The sequence below is a fragment of the Pyrgilauda ruficollis genome, unplaced genomic scaffold, assembly GCF_017590135.1.
Source record: "Pyrgilauda ruficollis isolate IOZ18807 unplaced genomic scaffold, ASM1759013v1 scaffold17, whole genome shotgun sequence".
NCBI lineage: Eukaryota > Metazoa > Chordata > Aves > Passeriformes > Passeridae > Pyrgilauda > Pyrgilauda ruficollis.
This window is the reverse complement of record NW_024515875.1, coordinates 9,598,141-9,616,082: the sequence shown is the minus strand read 5'-3', so window position 1 is coordinate 9,616,082 and position 17,942 is coordinate 9,598,141. Positions and strand designations below refer to the sequence as shown.

Sequence of the window (17,942 nt, the reverse complement as noted above, 5' to 3'; positions counted from 1 at the left end):
GAAGGTTCACAGGGATTTTTCTGACATTTATGTAGTACTAGAGAAGTGGGGCTGGTTTTTGCCTTTTTTATTTTTTGAAGGCTGAAGCTCCAGGAAGATTGAAGGATGTGCCTCATCCACTCACATGCCAAGTGCTAAACCTGAAACAGCCCATAAAAACATTATTTCCTCCTTCACAGAATGCACGCCAGAATTTTCCCTTTAGGGGCTAATTTTGTATTGTCCTCATTCGAGGCTAGGAAAAGAACAGGAAAAAATCTTTTCCACCTCCCTCCCTGGAGATGGCTGCAATCTGTTAACAGGTTATTCTGCTATTTCCTTCTCTCCTGAGACTTGCAGCTGGGAAGTCAGAGCTGTTCCAAGCCACAGTGTGGAAAAGTGCCCTCCTTGTTTTCTCCTGTGCACGTGCCGTTGTTGGCTTCCACACAGCAGATAAGCAACTCCATTGTAGGATCGGTCTGTGGAGGTGTTTGGATTTATCCGCAGTAATTCAGGCAGTCCATGGAGTGAATTGTACCCATTTTGTACTGAAATGGGCAAATTCTTCCAAAACAATGCTTAGTAGCTTGATCTAGTGTCTTTTACTGGGGTACAAAGACAATTCCAGAAAGCAAGAGGAAGTCTTAATGGGCAACAAATGAAGGGGAGTTCTTTATCATTTAGCCACTCATTCCTAGCTGTATTTTTGTTTTTCAAACATGCTAAGAGGATATATTAAATGAAGCAGGGCTTACACAGAATGTCATGTTGGTTTTGCTTATATTTGCACTATCTGTACAGCTGGTTCATCGGAGCATGCAAGAAAACGTGTGTTTTAAATTAAAAACTACAGGATGGTCATATAGAGCTGATCGTGGCTGCAAAATGCCTTTCTTTAAAATTAAGTTAAGATGCAAAAAGTCTTTTTCTTACAAGTACATGGTTAATTTTCACGCGGAAAGTACAGCTGAAGAGTGAAACTCTCCTGCGTCAAGAACTTTTAAGATTGCAGCGGACCTCCTCTGTCTCCTTTCCCGTGTGTTTTCTAGCAGCTTTACCACTCGGTGCACCATCCGTTGCTTTTCTTCAGCTTGTCCATCTGGTTTTTTAAGGAGTACTGCCGACGCCGGTCCTCGCCCGGCGGTGGGCGGGCGGGGCTCGGCGCTGCTCCGGGCCGCCTCCCGCTCGCCGCTCTCTTTCCTGCTGCCGCTGCCAGGAAGTTGGAGACGGGGTAGTCATTCTCCGTGCTGCTCCGGCCGGCGCTGGGTAGGGCTGGGGCGGCTTCCTCTGGACGTAGGGGACCCTGCCGCGGGGATGTAGCGGCCCGCGGAGCCATGCGCGGCCCGGCGCTGCCCCGCACCTCGCTGGGGACGGTAAGTCACGGCGGGGACTTGGCCGCTCCCGGCGGAGCGGGGCCGTGCTCGCCTCGCCCGGCGACAGCTCCGCTCCGGCGGATCCGCAGCCCGCTGCGGGTCCGCAGAGCAGTGTCCGCCGTCGAGCTTTCGGGCCCGGGCTCTCTTCGGCCCTCCTGGCCGCCGTCGGGCTCCCCATCGCTGCCGCTCTGCGCACAGCCCGCTTTCTGCTCGCCCTCTCCGGGGCGCTGGGGCTCCCCTCTCGGCAGCCCCATGCCGGGGAGGGCAGCGGGGGCACGGGGCTCGGGGAGTCTGCGGGAGGGCGAGGCGGGCGGTCGTCGTCGCAGGGGAGGCTGGTGCCGGCGCCGGAGCGGCAGGAGCGGCGGTAGCGGGTCGGGCGGCCGAGCCGCGCCATCCGCCGGGTGCCCGCGGGGCAGCCGGGCAGCGGCACCGCCGTGCTCGCCGCCTCCCTCCCTCCGCTCCCCGCCCTCCGCTGGGCACCGAGTTCTCTGGCGCCGTTCCCGGGATTTATCCCTGACTCAGGGAGAAGGCGTCTGGGCTTACAGGAACGGCGGTGGATTCCCTGAAGCCCGCGGCGCGGCCGTTAACGCCGGGCACCGAGCCGCCCGGCCGGGATCGGAGCCGCCCGGCCGGGATCGGAGCCGCTCCGCTCCCTCCGCCGCTCTGCGGGGAGCGGGGATGAGCCGCCCCCGCTTTGCTGCGCAGCCGGGCGCACACAAATGCCACTCTGCGGGCGCTCGAGCAAAGATTAGAGGGTTGTAGCTACGCCCCAAACCACGGGATTTGTATAAAAGTAAGTTCAGCTCTGCCGGTAGATCTTCTTTATTCTTCCCGGGTTTCGTAGGGTGAGACTTTTAAGCTGCCCGTTGTGATTTCGCCGGTGAAAAAGTTGTAAAAGATATCGGAGAGTTTTATGAATAACCTGATTCCAGACGTGAATGGCTATCGAGTATCAGCAGATGTGTGCTGAAGCTGGGACAGTGGAGTGGTGTCAGTCAGTATCACAACATGACTGTAAATTCTACTGTAGAGGTTACGAGGTCAAACTGTTTATCCTTAAATGCCTGAGCATCCACTAAAGCACACTTACACTTGCCTGCACTGGATTTGTAATGTTGGCTTAGTTGTTAATTTGTGGTCAGAAAGTTGCAGTGTGTGCAAAGTTACCTTCCAGAAGGGTTTGGATTTGGTCTTGGGTTTTTTTTACTACTTGCAAGGTTTGTAAACCCAGTAGTAGACTTAAAGCTAGTAGTTGCAGGACAACACACCTAAAACTGAAGAGAAGGAATACCTTGACTCTAGCTGTGGATCACTTAGCATCTTGGGACCTAAGTAGGACACATAAACTGTTGATTTATGGACAGATTTCAAAGCAGATAGCAAACCTGAAAAGTGTATTTCAGGCTTAAGAATAGAGGTGCGCACATTTTGGTATAAATCAGGTACCATATGTGATATTATTCATTCAGTTGGCAAAAAATGAAAAAACCTATTGGATTCTCCAAATTCATTATATTATCTTCTGTTAAATAAGATACTCAAGGAAGTGTCCTTCAGTGGTATTTCTTTTTGAAGATGTTTTCCCCTTCCTATTTGCATGTAATTTCAAGTTGTCGATAGCATTGTACTCCCTACAGATAACATATATCTTTTCAATTAAATAATATTCTTCTTTTTTTTCCCCCCCAGAGTTACAGGTCTCACTCTCACTCTGTTGCATGCCCATCCATCTGTCATTTAAATTGCATATCACCCTCATAGCCTTTCTTGGCCCCCTGATGCCTCCCTTCTGCTCTTCTGAATCTTGTATATTTCCTGTGATTCTTCAAAATTTCCTGTAGCCTGTTTCCATGCATTCACTCTTTCTGCCTGTCCTTAAACTAATTTTCAGGTGCTCTGTGTTTTTCCCATGCACTCCTAACTTTTGCAGTGGACAAAATGGCATCCATCTTCACTGAGGCCAGGGTGTTTTCTGTCGCATTAAAAGAAAAAAAAATAGTATATATAATGGAAGTTTCATTTATTAAAGAAAATTCTGTTTTATGAAGAAAAAAGAAAATAGCCATAAGGGTACTCCTGGCATTGATTTCTTTTCAAAGTAAAGGGAGAAACTGCCATTTTGAAGTTAGAAGCTACCTTATATAAAAATTGGAAACCAGGCCACCAAGTGCATTGTGAGAAAGAACTGTTGGGCCACCAGCCTGTTTCCAGTAGTGACCAGTCACAGGTGTCTGCCAAGGGTTTTGCAGCAGGGCAAGTGTACAGCAATGAAAAATAAGAATACTTTCCTGGCTTCAATTGGGCTGGGACCATAGGAATTTCCAAGTTGAAATGGTGTAGTCATATTTTGCATCCCTGACTGGCTTTTTTTTTTCCTTCTCCTATGGGTGTGGTGATCAGTTTTGGAGCCAGGACAGGTTTCTGGCAGAGCCAGCACTCTCTCATGGAGTCCCACACCTCAGCTACATGTTGGCTGTAAAAGTACCTCCCTGTGTTTGTTTTGCACCTCTCTGCTGCTTGTCTTATGTGATGCCTCTTAGTTCTTGTATTGGAGGAGACAGAGAACACTCATCCCACTTCATCTTCTCTTTGGCATTCATGGCTTTGAGCTGCTACAGTATCCTTGGCTCAGGTTTCTCTTTTATAGACTGGTGTATTTTATCATTCCCTGTGTGGCATTCTGTACCAATGATGTTTTTTTTTACTTTTCTTTGTATTATATTTGGGTTAATTTATATTCTTAAGATTGGGGACCAGAACTACAGTCGAGATTCAATCCTTTATATATTGTCATAACAACACTTGGTTTTGCTCTCAAGTCCTTTCCTAATAATTCATAGCATTTGATTGCGTTTCTGATTGTTTTCTCCAATAAGATTAATTGAACTTTTACTGCTTATTAATCTAATTTTAATTTCTGTTTTTAGGACTAACTACTTCTAGCCAAATGAAATGTTTATATTAGGGTCTGTGCTAAGTACACTTAACGTAGCAATTTTTGTTCTCACAAGGAACCAGTACTGTCATTCTGGATGCCTTTCCCTTTTCATTAAGTAATCAATTTTCTGCATTAGCAGTATTATTTGTGGTAAACCCAGTGTTGTCATTTTGCTCTTTCTTGCCCATTTTCTTTAGTCATCACAAGGAGGCTTTGTTTGTATTTGGGGCAGATGCCTTGTGTTCTCTTCCGTAATCCCTGGATAGCTGAGTGCTTCCTTTGCTAACACATATCCTTGTGTTATGCTCTTAGGAACCTGACAGTGGAAAGCACATCTCAAAGCAGTGTCACTACATTTTCCTATTAAACCAAACAGGAATATATCTGTTCCAATGAGTAGGCTTTGGCATTTGACAATTACCTGACTTAAAAATTCTCCTAGTGAGTCACTGACAAGGGGCATGAGCAGGTCCGTGGCACAGCGTGGGCAGGGCCGAGGGCTCATGCCCAGCTGAAAATCATTTCAGGATGGAAAAGTAAGGATCCCCCTGAGCCTTCCCATGGCTGCTGCTCCATCAGTGCTCTGATGTGAGGCTGTGCACAGCACAGTGGAACTCAGCCCTGAGCACAGGCAGCCAAAGTGCTGGGGTGTCGAGGGTCAGTAACGTGGCGCTCTGACACAGTGTCCACCACAGTGTCCTCGGAGGGAAAGCTTCCAAAAAAATTTTCTTATGGTTGTTATCACCCACTGACTTCTCCATTATTTTCTTAATCTTTACTGATATGAAATAAAGCCTTCTAACTTTATATACTTTATGATATTTTATGATGTGAAGTCCACAATCTTTATAGATAATCACAGGTTTTTTTCAGTTTTTAAGTTAAGATTTCTAAGGCCTTTCTTCATTGTATCAAAGCTATTACCAGTCTCCTGAATTAAGACAAGGCCTGAAATACAGCATTTTTTCATCAGATCTTCATAAAATGAGGATGATTTATCATAGTAGTTCTTGTAGCCTTCTTTTGTCCTTTCCAGATTTTAGTGAGCAATGACAAAAACTTCCTGTAAATGTTGCTTTAATGCACATTTCTCAATGTTTAAAGCAGAAGTTCTGGTTTCCCTTTCATCTTTGTGTAGCAAACTAGAACAAATGCGAACCTCAAAGAGCTTTTGGAAATGGCTGAACCAGACAAGGAACATAAGAGTAAATCCTGTACTCTGCTTTCGTTGGTGGTTCATTAGTCTGAGCAAGATGCTGGTTTTTGCCCAAGCCTTCAAGCTGACTAATTTTTTATGATTCATTAAAAAGGCTGACAGATGATTTATGTGTAGAATTCTTCTGCATGAGGTGTGTGTCATGCTGGATTCTTAAGCCAAGGTAACCTGCTGTAGTGAAATATTTTGAGACACTCTAATGACTCATAATGCCTCTTATTTGCAGGTCGTTGATAGTTAATTAGTTTGAAAATGGAATTTGCAAAATGGCAGCCTTTTTTGAGAGAAGTGGTTGATTAAGTTATTACAATGGAATCTTTGTGCAACTTGGTCCATGAGGATTAAGGATGAGTAAATATATTTATATGAATAAAATATTGATTTCATTGATGATGATAATGTTGAGACTAAAAGACTTAATTCATAATTATTTACAACACAATACAGATAGTTATAACTACTAGTATGATGTACTGCTTTCTCAAGAAATATTGAAGCAACAGTATTAAAGATAGCAAAATGACCTGCATTCATGCTGAGTAATTTGGTATTTCCCAGCCTCCTGAGGTGATAATATGGGGCAGCCCTGACATGCTGCACTCCCTATGCAGTCCCTCTGTTTCAGGTACTGTGCTTTATGTGCCCTTGTCCTGAGAGCACTGCTCTCAAATGTCCCTTATTTCTACCCTCTCATCTGTCTTTCTGGCATCTTGCTCTCCTTTCATCTTTGCCCTTCCTTTCTTCCTTTGCCTTACTCTGGTGGGATATCGCCTCACTTGCAGTTCTCTGTGCATGTCCTGGTGAGGCAAAAGCAGGAACAAGGGTGTAAATGGTAGTGGTGGCAGTAATTCAAGAATATTTGAGTGTGAAAATTGTGGAAAGGCTCCTAATTCCTGTCTCAGCTGTCAAAACATTGCACAGAAGAGCTGTGGGTTTGTGCTGTGCCTTTTTTCATTGTAGGTGAAGTGCTGGGCAGGAAGTGCTGGCGTGAGGCACGGGAAGGAGCTGGGGTTGCCTTATGTGTGAGGAGAATGTGCAGGGAACACAGCTGTGACCCAGAGGGGTGGAACGTTTCAAGGAAGCAGTGTTCTGCCATATTTTGGTTATTCCTGTGGCAGTTTCAGAAGTAAACCCCAGAGTTTCTGCTGACTCTGTTTTCCCTGGGTAGTCCCTGAAATGACTGAGTAGGTACGAATCAGTGGTGTGCATCACTTGTGGTTTGAGTTACCACTTGGCTTAGGTAATACACATTATCACTGTGAAGTTGCTTAGTGGGTACTGGGGTTTTTTTTCATCCTGGCAAGTGGAGTGTGCTGTACATCTAACAATGGATATCCAGCTTATTTCACTTGCAGAAGACCTCTAAATTTTGCCTTGGCACACTCTTGTCAGTGACTTGAGGCTTCAGTGCTTGGAGCTGAACCTGGCTGGCGACTGATCACCAGCAGTGTTTCTCAGTGCTCAATTCTAGGGCCAGTTCTGTTCAATGGATTTATTCTAGATAAATTGGAGCATTGAGCAATGATTATTGGAATGAAATTGAGCAAGTCCAAATGCTGGATCCTGAACATGGGGACAGAGTTACTTCTGGGCACAAGTACAAACTGTGACAGGAGTGTCTGAGTGCCCTGCAGGGAGGGCCCTGGGGGTGCTGGGGCAGCAGCAGCTCAGTGAGAGTCAGCAGGGTGTGCCCGGGCAGCCCAGAGGGCAGGAACCGCGTCCTGGGGGCACCAAACACAGAGCACAGCCGGGCAGAGCAGGGATCATCCACTGTGCTCAGCACCGTTCAATGGATTTATTCTAGATAAATTGGAGCATTGAGCAATGATTATTGGAATGAAATTGAGCAAGTCCAAATGCTGGATCCTGAACATGGGGACAGAGTTACTTCTGGGCACAAGTACAAACTGTGACAGGAGTGTCTGAGTGCCCTGCCGGGAGGGCCCTGGGGGTGCTGGGGCAGCAGCAGCTCAGTGAGAGTCAGCAGGGTGTGCCTGGGCAGCCCAGAGGGCAGGAACCGCATCCTGGGGGCACAGAGCACAGCCGGGCAGAGGGGGATCATCCACTGTGCTCAGCACCCGTGCAGCCTCACCCGGAGTGCTGGCTGCAGTTCAGAGCCTCACAATTTAGGGATTTGAATGTCCTTGAATGTGTCCAGAGCCGGGGAACAGCAAAAGAATTTTTTAAAATCGGGCTCTCATCTCCATCAGACAGATTTGTTGGTACAAATCAACTGTGTTACATGGTAGCTTAAGCCAGGTGCCTCAAAAAAGGGATCCCCAACAAAGAAATTCCTGGGCAATATCACCCTTATGATCTAAACTCCCTATGCCTCAAGCAACAGTCTGGATCAAAAAGCATTATTGTGTGGGGTGTCCTCACTCTTCATTAGATCACTCTTTCACTACCAGGTGATTGCCGTGTGGTCACCTTCATATCCTCTTAGGGTGGTTTTGCTGAGGATTTTGATCAGTTCTGCAGTCCATGTTGTAATATGGTTGTTGCAGTTCATATTCCAACTGAAACAGAACAGACTGTTCTAATTTCATGTGTTACCTGAATTTGATGAAGATGTTCATTGGTATTAATCAGTGTATTACTGAATGGCTTGGGGAGCTGCTTAAGATGGTGGTGTTTTGGTTTTTTTTCCATCATGTGAATGATTTTGCTGGACGGCCAAGTCATTGGGGTGTGAGTCACTCCTGACCTGTGACTTTCTGTTCCTCAAATTGTGTTCCATAACATGCTAATTCTGCTTTGATGACACTTACAGACATGCTTTCACTTAATCTGAAAAATTAAAAACACTTCTCTTTTCTTTTGGCTTTGAATATATATTGGTATATCTGACCAATTTTCTCTCTATTTTTGGCTTAATCTTTGATGCTTTTATCTTCTTTCTGCTGCTGACTTGTGTGACTTACGGGGTGACTGTTTATGTTCTCGTATCAGGGGATTAATGACTAGCTAGAGAATCAGAATGTTTTTATTGTTACTGTGTGTCAGCCCATCTGTGTGAAGGATCTTCTATCCATTTTCCTGCAAGCCATGAATCTTGTAGTGTCAGCTGCTGAAACAATTTTTAGTTCCCCCAAGGAGTTGTTGGAGTGCTTACAATTATTCTGTGGTCAACTAATGAAGTCTGAAATGCTATCTATTTAAATATGTGGTTCTCTTTTTTCCTGTTCACCCTTTTAGCATCTGGTCTATTGAATATATCAGAGCTCTCTGAAAAACAATGTTTTAGTTTTGTCACAGTTGCAAACTCCATCCTTCTTGAGGTTTTAAGTTGCTTTTAGGTATGTACCTTTCTCTCCCAAGGCTTTAATTCTGAAAGAGAAACAGGACAGTGTAGGGCTGTCATTCTATGTATCTTTTGGTAAGCTTGCTACCACAAAATTGGTATCATGACTGTGGTTTACCCTTATTGGTTTACTTTGCTTTTACTACAGCTCTCCTAGCTGAAAAAGCAAAAAAAAAAGGAAAAAAAAAAAAAAAAAAGAACTCTGAAGCTGTGCTTGTACTTCTGGGTGTCTTCAAAAAAACACTTTCAAAAAAAAAACAAGCTGGGAAAACATTACAGTTAGAGGGAAGGTAGTAAAACTTTGTGTGAGATTATATTGGCAGGGCGGTGTTCATTTGCAAAAAAATTAGTTGATTTTCATCATTCACATGACCTGATGCATAGAGTTCATTGGTACATCTGTAACATCCTCAGAAGCACCAACACATGCATGTCCAGATGGTGTGGCCAGGATCACTTGTGTGCAAAGAGGATGACAAGGGGTGTAGGTTGTCAAGTCTTCATCATGCTGCTGGACTTCTTCATGGTACTATAAAGTAGTTTTTGGACAAATCTTTCATACTCTTCAGGAGTCACTGGTTGGTATGGGATGGGTCTTTGCTGTAGAAACTTGCTGACTTCAGGTTTTATAAATCTTGGACCAAGTTTGGACCTGGTTTTGTTTTGTTGGGTTTTTTTTAAACCTTTTTGTTGTTGTGTGTTTTTTCTTTATCTGAATGTTTGAAATGCATGCTTGAGGTCTGTTTTTCTATTGGGCCAAGAAGGAAAGGGGTTGTGTTTGTGATACGCTGCAAACTTGTTACCATCCTTCTGGTGCAGGATCTTTTGCTGATGAGTCATTGATACTGTCCTCCTACCAGAGTGGAGGCCTTTTGGCCATTACGTAAACAGTGTATTTCTCAATTGCAGTGCTGGGAATAGTGTCCTGAAAACAGTGTCCAGGGAACAGCATTCTTCATTATTGGTACAGCTGTGCTTTTAACCCTTGGTTCATGTGTGTGTGGGTGTACAAAGTCACTCTCTCTTACAGTCATGTGGCAGTTATGCCAATCCTAATATTTCTGTTAAGATTGGCATGACAACAGTAACTTTCAAATGGAAAAATAGAAATAAAATCTTAACAGATTTAAAAAAAGAAGAAACTGCTCATTTTTGTGTCGAACTGTATGGGCTGATTGTTGACAGCTGCAGTTTAAGAGGAAGAATGTACATTTGACATGGGGATAAATCAAAAACCTAACTTTCCCATGTTTCTAGGTCTGGCTTGATCAGGAGGCATTTTGGAAGGTTTCCTGTACTTAGCAGGCAGTGAGATCCTCTTTTGCCATCTTATTCCAAACTTCCCAGCTTGTGTATTTATTCAGTGGAACTGCAAGTACTGGATGCATTTTTCTCTGTGGAACTGTTTCTACATGGGCAGCTTTACTTCCTTCCTTAATAAAAACACTTCTTTGCTCTTGTGTAACTTTTATGCAAGCTGCAGCATTTTCAAGGCATTCCATGTATAAAATGCACATCATGAAAAATATTTGTTTTATAAACAACCAGTTTTCTGTAGAGGCCATTGAACGGTATATTCATATCATAGATGGCAGGCATCGGTTTGTTGAGGTTTATTTTTGTAAATCATCTCCCCGCACACATATTTGCCAGTGGAGGGTCCCGTTACCAGAATTAGCCAAGTAAATTGAACTATGAGTTCAATGATGTGATTTCATTCTAAGTGCTGAAGTCAGAGGTGCAGTCTGCAGGAGTATATAATGGTTTCTCACCTTGTTTTCCTCCTCTCCCTCCCTTCCTCCCTCCCTCTCTATTTACAGGTTATTCTAATATTTGTCTGTGTGTTGACAAAGGAATCTGTAGAAATTACTCCACTGCCATATAGAGTGCAAGTCCATCGGGTAGCTTTGGATGGAGGAGACCCCTCTAACCCTTTGAGGAGAGAAAAGAGACAGATGCACTGTCAACTGGGACAATACCTACACCCCAGAAAGACCCACTGCTGCATGAGGTGTCATGCAGGTACGCAAAATAAATACAGTAGTAGTGACTTTCACCTGGGAGGCATTTTCCAGTCCTGCATTCTCAAACTGTCTCTTTGCTACAGCTAATCAGCTCTCCCTTTGCTTGGTACTTATCCCTACCCAGATAAACTCTTATTCCTTTTATTTATTCTTATTCCTTTTCTCCTCTTATGGGCTGTCACTGTCATTCACACTGGTGAGAAGAAGCATACTTGGTCCTTATGGCATCAGTTCCAGGGTTTCTTTGAGGAACCAGTGACTCCTGTCCTCCCTAAGACACGGCATTTGCCATCCTGTCAGAGCTCTCTTAAGTGATTTTCTTGCAGGTACCTACAAGGCAAAAGATTGTGATGGGCCTGACCAGGCAACTGTCTGTCTTCCATGTGCCAATGGCACATTCACAGCTGTTGACAACACCATGTCTAAATGCTTCCAGTGCAAACGCTGCCGTGCAGGTGAGTCGCTGTCAGACCTGCAGGATCTGAGGAAAATGGGAGTGGATGAGGGCTGGAGGGGATGGCAAGGTGAGCGAGGGAGCTTGGAAAAGTAAGCAGTTGAATGGGTAAGACAGTGTATAGGGATGGACTGGGGACAGCAGGAATAAGGGTTACCAAATTGGAACAGTCTGAGATACAGTTAGCAGGCCTTTCTGGCCTTTTTCTGTGAAAATTAGGGGATGACAATGCCTATGATCATAACAATGCTCTCAGTGGAATGTGAAGGAAGAGGTTGGAATAATTTCTCCTTTCTTTCCTCAGCACTCCAGCAGATAGTAGAGACCCCCTGCACCCCAAAGCAAGATACTGTATGTGGCTGTCAGAAGAATCAGTATCAGATTGATTCTGAGTCTGAATACTTCCAGTGTAGGAACTGCAGCTCGTGCGCCGATGGGATTATTGCCAGCTGTGAGTATGGCATGGATATGGCTCCAGTGCAGATGTACTGTTGTAGGGTAGACTTTCTGATATGCTGCAGTGCCATGCACTGAAAGGATGGTAGTTTTGGAACAACTCTGGGGTTTGTCTGCCCTCTTTCCCCAGAAAGACTGCTATTTTTTTGCCTGCTCTGGCATGAATCCCTGTTTCCTATCATAGCTGCTTTCTTTTGTCCTTGAACGGCTTCTTGGTTTTGGCTGTTGTGAGGAGCTACTTTGTACTTAATTTTGGTGCCTCTGCCTTGCCTGTCCTGAAGCAAGGTCTTTATGTTCTACAGCAGGCTTCCCCTTGCCTTCCTTGTTTGTCTTTCTCCTGATGCTCACTGCATTTCCCCTACCAACTGCTGGAAGCACTTTGAGTACGATGGATGAAAATACCTCTGGGCCCTGTGCTCAGCTGAGCTGCTTATCAGTGAATTGCTGAGCAGCCACAGTGTTCTGTGCAGTGTTCCAAAGTAAAGAGCTGCTAATAATGCTGAACTACAGCCAGTGGCATTGGGCATTACCTTGGGATGATGCCCAAGGTGTCTGGGAGAAGTACTCATGTTAGCTGTTCCAAGGTGCCTCATCTCCAGTCAGGAATCAGAGATCTTAAACGAACACTGCACACTGTTTCCATGTCCCTTAAATGTCTTCTTTTGATGTGAGGACTGAGAAAGCACGAGTCAGTATTGGATGCAACACGAATTGACTTTATTTCCTTGAGAAGCTCTTTTTTAAGATTGCACAGGCAGATCTGACTGTGTGGCTGAGCAAGACATCACACATCCATTCCCTTTCACACGCTGACTGTTCTTCCAAATCTGCACTTACACACATTCCTCAGTGGCTGTCTTCCAGCCCAAGGACACACACTCCCCTCTCAACATCTTATTCAGCTGGTCATGATCTGTACCAAAGATACAATTATAGTTAATTTAGTCATTGTTCTTTAATTATCCAGCAGGCCTATGCTTCCAGTCCAGCTGTTCCCACATCTTACCTTGTCTTAAAGCTATCCTCTCTTCTTTGCAAACTATGCTGCTCCTGATCCCTTTCCCATCTCTTACCCTGCCCAGTGTGAGGTTTGCTGTTTCACTGGTGAATGTGTTCCCCCTAGTGCTCAATCATCTCGTCACAGTTTCCACGCTTAAGCCTCTCCTCAAGGGTCATGATTGCACACTGTCTTTGAGCAGCTTCCTTCCCTCTTGGCTGATGTAGAACTGTTTTATTCCCTTCCCTCACTCACCACAGAATGCATGCTCCTTGTTGTAGTAGATTTTCTCCTCCTCTCATGCAATTTGATGTCCTTCCATCACTGTTCTTGCCTGCTCCTCCCCACACTTGTTTTACTCAGGCTCTCTCCTGTGACTTGCTTAGAAGTGATAGTTCTTTCATTTCTTACCCCTTCCACTCACGACATCAGAAGAGAGCTTATGTGTCCCCTGACTTGAAGTGATTTCTCCCTGCCCTGAACTGACTTCCTCACCAGTCCCAGCTGCTCAGGGACCACTTCTCCCTCATCTTGGCCTGACTTATGTGGTTTCCCCTTCCTGTCATGCTTGAACTTGGGTGACTTTTACTGCTTTTTGTATATTACACTAATTCCAGCTGCTCTGTAATTACAGTCCCTTTCCAAGCCTCTACAGAGGTGTCCACCATCAGGACAGTGGCACTCTTATTACTTTTATCCTCCCCCAACTCTGTTTTTATATGTAGATTAAATCCTTTATCTCTTCTTCAGTAGCCATTTTCCAGGCTTAAAAAAGGATAATCTCTCATCCATCTTGGAGTGGATTTTTTTTCGTTTCTTCTTTGTCCAGATTATGGCAACAGTTTCTGGTTTTTTTTTTTTTTTCTTCTGCAGGCTCAAAGAACAAAGATGCCATTTGCAGATGTAAGCCTGAATTCTTCCTGTCACGTAGTAATATTTGCAAGCCTTGCAACAGGTGAGCTTTTTTACTCTGTGTGCCCCACCACTGAGTAGGAGAGACAGCAGGAGCTCCACAGGGGGAGAAAATTCTTCTCATGACTCTTTCTATCTAGGCATAACTTTACAATAGTCTAATTGCCTTTCTGGGGCAAGTAGGTCTTCACCCCCCGTCTCCTCCATGTAGGCAACAGCCCACTAAGAGCCCAAAGTCACTAGTCACACTGCATTGCTCTGCTTTGCAGGCTAATCTTGACTTGTCTGTTAATTAGGGTGGTTGGAAAAGGCTAGAGTTTCATTGCACGTGTGCTCACCTCTGATTCACCCTTTCAGCTGCACGGGAGAAGACTGCTTGCGGTGTCCTAGCCCAGTCGCTACCTCACCGACTTCATCTGGGCTGAGTGAGTGCTCAGGGGACTGAAGGGCAGTGGAATCTTTTCATTGTGGGGTGCTGTTCTCTTAATGCCTTTTGTAAAGGGTTATGTTTTCCACTTTGTCAAACCATTATCCTTTTTCTCCCTACCATTTGCAAATCTCCACTTGCTGTTCTTCCTCTAGCACTTACCTCCTCTTTTCTTAGTCACTCATGCATTTGCTCTCTTCCTTTTGTCCAGATGGAAACCTTGTACTTGGCACCCTTGTTGCAATATTTGGAGTTATCCTTGTCCTCTGTGTTGCACGTAAAGTAGGGAAGCTGGTCCAGAAATATAAGACAGTGTCTTTCTACTCCTGTGGTGAGTACAGCGGCGCGTGCAGTGATATGGACTGGGACAGACACCGATTTCTGTGGGGTTTTGTGTGTGCACGTGTGTGAGGGACAAAGTGGGATCCCCTTACTCTGCTCTGCTGCAAGGCCAGAGTAGCACAAGAACTAAACAGCCAAGGCTCTTGTTGCAGTTCTGCATCCAGACCTGTAGCTGTGACTGGAAGTGCACATGACCTTATTTCTGGGATGTGTATTTTGCTATAAAACATTTTTGAGGACAGGATTGTGAGTAGCTGCTTTCCTGTTTTCTCTGGGATGAGAGGAAGTGAAAATAATTTCTGCTTTCTTTTTTTTCTTTCTTTGAAGTTTCTTTGCCACAGACAACCAAGGAGCCGGTATCACAGGTGAGCAAGATGATGGGAGCTTACCTTCCACTTTCAAATATGTTAGCTTGGGATCTGGAGTAATATTTTTCCCCATGGGCTGTTTTCAGGCCTTGTATTTTCAAGTGAGCTGAGTAATAGGGCTGTCTAACTCAGAAGTCTTTTCCTGTAGAGGGTGGAGCCAGTAATGCTTTACTTCCCCTCTTCTAGAGCATAGTTTTCAAAGTCCTGGCTTTTTTTTTTTTTTTTTTTCCCTGGATGCATTTTGTTCAGGTAGTTGGTCCTTAATCCCCTTTTCTCTCTGTGTACCCAAAGCTTGGAGGATTTAATTAATTTTACTCCACTTCAGATCTTGACTCCACAAGCCTCGCAGTGCTGCTTCAGAGTATTCTCTCAGGTCCAAGGTAACTCTGCAAATAAGAGGGCCCAGACTGCAGCTGAAGTGGGGTTTCCACAGCCTTACAGAGGAGGCTGATGGGAAAGGTGGCATGTGGAGCTTCTAAAATGGTGGTGATTTTGGGTACCAGCCTTACTCGATTTTGTAAAGAAATACTTTTTCCTTGTTTTATGGTGCCAAAAGAAAGTTAAACTCTTTGGGTTCTGCTGGAAAGAAATGTTTGGTGTCCTCTGCTGAAACAAGGCATGTAGGAAGGAGTAAAATCTCAACACCCACTCCCCATCTATCTTAGATAAATTTTAGCATATAAAGCTAGTGGTTACTTGCAGGAGACAGGTGTATTGTGTTGCTGTGGGTAATTCTATGTAATGTGTCTTTCAGGTTGAGGAAAAAATAAATGAAATTTCCACCCTTCATCCTGAGTCCCAGAAGGAAACAGAATTGCCATTAAAGGCAACCCTATCATCTGCACCCCTGCCACAGAGTTCACATGAGTTACCAGACTGTGTCAGACCTGCCAGGAAGACACAGCTTCCAGACAGTAAGTGAAACTCCTCCATTCTTCTCTCCTTCCCCAGTCAAATGGGAACCTAATCATGCAGATGCATCTAGGAGTATGCTGGACAGACCTTACCTAGTGTTTGTGACCTGGATATGTACCCATGGCACAGTAGAAAGGCAGAAGCATGCCCAGAGCCTGTGAGTGTGTATATGCTAAATATTTGTGCAAGGCCTTTCTGCTGCCCCTTTTCCCTACCAGCAAAATGGATTGTCATATGTATTGATATGCTGTCAGTCTTCATGGCTCTGGGGTGACCCAGAATAATTTCAATAATTCATTCTTTTTCAAGAATGTATGGCAGCAAGGTCCTAAGTAAATGTGCTTGACTCTGCTCATAGCCTTATACAAGAGCATACAAAAACATTCCCATTACATTTTGAGGGACAAGAGCAAGTCTGGAGTCTCTATGATTACTCTGGAGAACTGGAGAACACTTGAACAAGAGGGGGCAATGCAAGATAGCAGGACAACCTCCAGCCCTGGATTATTCACATTCTCCTTGAGGCCGAAGAATCTTGCTTCTCAGCGTTTTCCCTCTGTGTTCACAGACCCTGCTATCCTGTACACCGTGGTGGATCACGTGCCGCCGTCGCGGTGGAAGGAGTTTGTGCGGCGCCTGGGCCTGAGTGACTACGACCTGGAGCGGATTGAGCTGGAGCACCGGCGCCTGCGAGACGCCCAGTACGAAATGCTCCGACTGTGGAGACTGCAGCTGGGCCGTGCTGCCACTGTGGAGCACATCAGCTGTGTTCTCAACCAGATGGAGCTCAGTGGCTGCAGTGACGCTGTTCAAGAAGCTTTGCTAAACCAGAACTCTCCTCAACCGTGCAGCCTCCACAACCACCTTTAATCTACTTCTGCTTTAGCTGCCTTTGACTATTAAGAGGGGATCATAGCTCTCTTTCTTTCCTCATATCTCCCCATCTTTGTAACACTCGTCAGCTGATTTTGTTGGAGACAGCAGCAGGTTATGCTGGAGGAAGGCTGAGGTTTGCTTCTTAACCACCACGTAGTTCAACCTTTAAGGCATGGCAGACCTCCTCAACACCTCCTCTCCCAAGGAGGGGAAGCACCTCATAAAGGAAGTGGTGAACTCTGACCAAGATGCAAAGAGGAGCTCTGAGTGACTTGATCATAGATCAGCTTCTAGGGACAAGTTGTTGCCGAAACAGGTACTCCACACATCGTGTGGTGGGTAAACTTGTAGGGTGCTTTGGTTAAGCTGACTGTTCAGATGTTAAAGTACTCACTCACTTCTTGCAGATCTATTTTTCTGCGAGATCAACCAGTTGAAGTGGCTCATATTGCAGCCTTTTGATTGCTAAATCTGACTCAGAGGAAGTGGTGGGAGGATGTGCCTATTTCTGGGAGCAGGAGAGGATTGCCCTCTCTCGGTAGCAACTAGTAGGTAGGGCTGTAGCAAGACTCCTGGAGATTGAGAACTGGTTCTCTCTGCGAGGAACGGGATGACATTATCCTTTCCACACCATGTCCCTCAGGTTCCAGAAGAGTAAGAATTCCAAGCCAGTGAGTCAGATGAGAGGGTTGGTGCTTTTTTCCTCAAGTTTTTTTTTTCTGTATCTAGAAATCATGTAAATTAGCATTAACAAAACACCTGCCTGTGTGTCTGTCCAAGTGCAGGGTGGCAAGGAGTGTGTGCATCTTCCTGGGGGAGGTGGTACCTATGCATGAGCACAGGTAGCACGAGCACCTCTGCAAATCTGCGCTGGCACACAGGCTGGTAGGCTTGTGTCTACCTGCTTATCTACATATGGATGATTCCATGAATCTAACTGCAAATGGGACTGTGTACGTGTCTGTACAGATATTTTAGCAACTGTTGAATAACTGCACACTACTTCTCAGACTGTGTTCTGTGATTGCTGCTTGGCTGTGGGAGCCCTTCGGTACCATCTCCAGGCTCTCCCCATCACTTTCTCACCGGAATTAACCTGGGAGAACCAGATGTAGAAAAATGCAACTAGCCTGCACCAGGTGCAGGGTGTCCACATGTTTGTAACATGTGTTATTTCAGTCTCTGATCCCTTTATCAGAGAGGAACCTTCTATTGTAAATACACTAAATGTTCTGAATTAAAGTGAATATTTTTACCTCTGTTCTGGTTTTGCTTATATCAGCTTCTTTTCTGTGACTGTGGCTGGGGCAGAGGAAGGGGAATAACTTACAGAAGTGTCAAGAGTGGATGGCTTGGTGGTC

General features: G+C 45.1%; 1 protein-coding gene across 2 annotated transcripts; it reads left to right on the top strand.

Moving 5' to 3' along the window:
- The first annotated feature begins 223 nt into the window (after positions 1–223).
- TNFRSF1A (TNF receptor superfamily member 1A) lies at positions 224–17,836 on the top strand. 2 transcript variants are annotated; one of them, XM_041463909.1, is made up of 10 exons: positions 224–1,352; positions 10,631–10,832; positions 11,161–11,289; positions 11,593–11,739; positions 13,615–13,696; positions 14,011–14,078; positions 14,292–14,411; positions 14,750–14,787; positions 15,545–15,704; positions 16,274–17,836. In XM_041463909.1, the coding sequence occupies exons 1-10, from the start codon at positions 1,314–1,316 to the stop codon at positions 16,573–16,575; spliced, it is 1,287 nt and encodes a 428-aa protein (XP_041319843.1). In that variant the 5' UTR covers positions 224–1,313; the 3' UTR covers positions 16,576–17,836. The 2 variants fall into 2 exon arrangements, with proteins under 2 accessions (XP_041319843.1, XP_041319842.1); XM_041463908.1 differs by lacking the exon at positions 224–1,352 and having other exon boundaries at positions 8,995–10,832.
- Positions 17,837–17,942: the final 106 nt, after the last annotated feature.

Coding starts and splice junctions, on each gene's coding strand:
- TNFRSF1A (XM_041463908.1), top strand. CDS start 10,571: ATGGTTTCTCACCTTGTTTTCCTCCTCTCCCTCCCTTCCTCCCTCCCT. Junction 10,833..11,160: donor CTGCATGAGGTGTCATGCAG/GTACGCAAAATA, acceptor ATTTTCTTGCAG/GTACCTACAAGGCAAAAGAT. Junction 14,412..14,749: donor AGTGTCTTTCTACTCCTGTG/GTGAGTACAGCG, acceptor CTTTCTTTGAAG/TTTCTTTGCCACAGACAACC.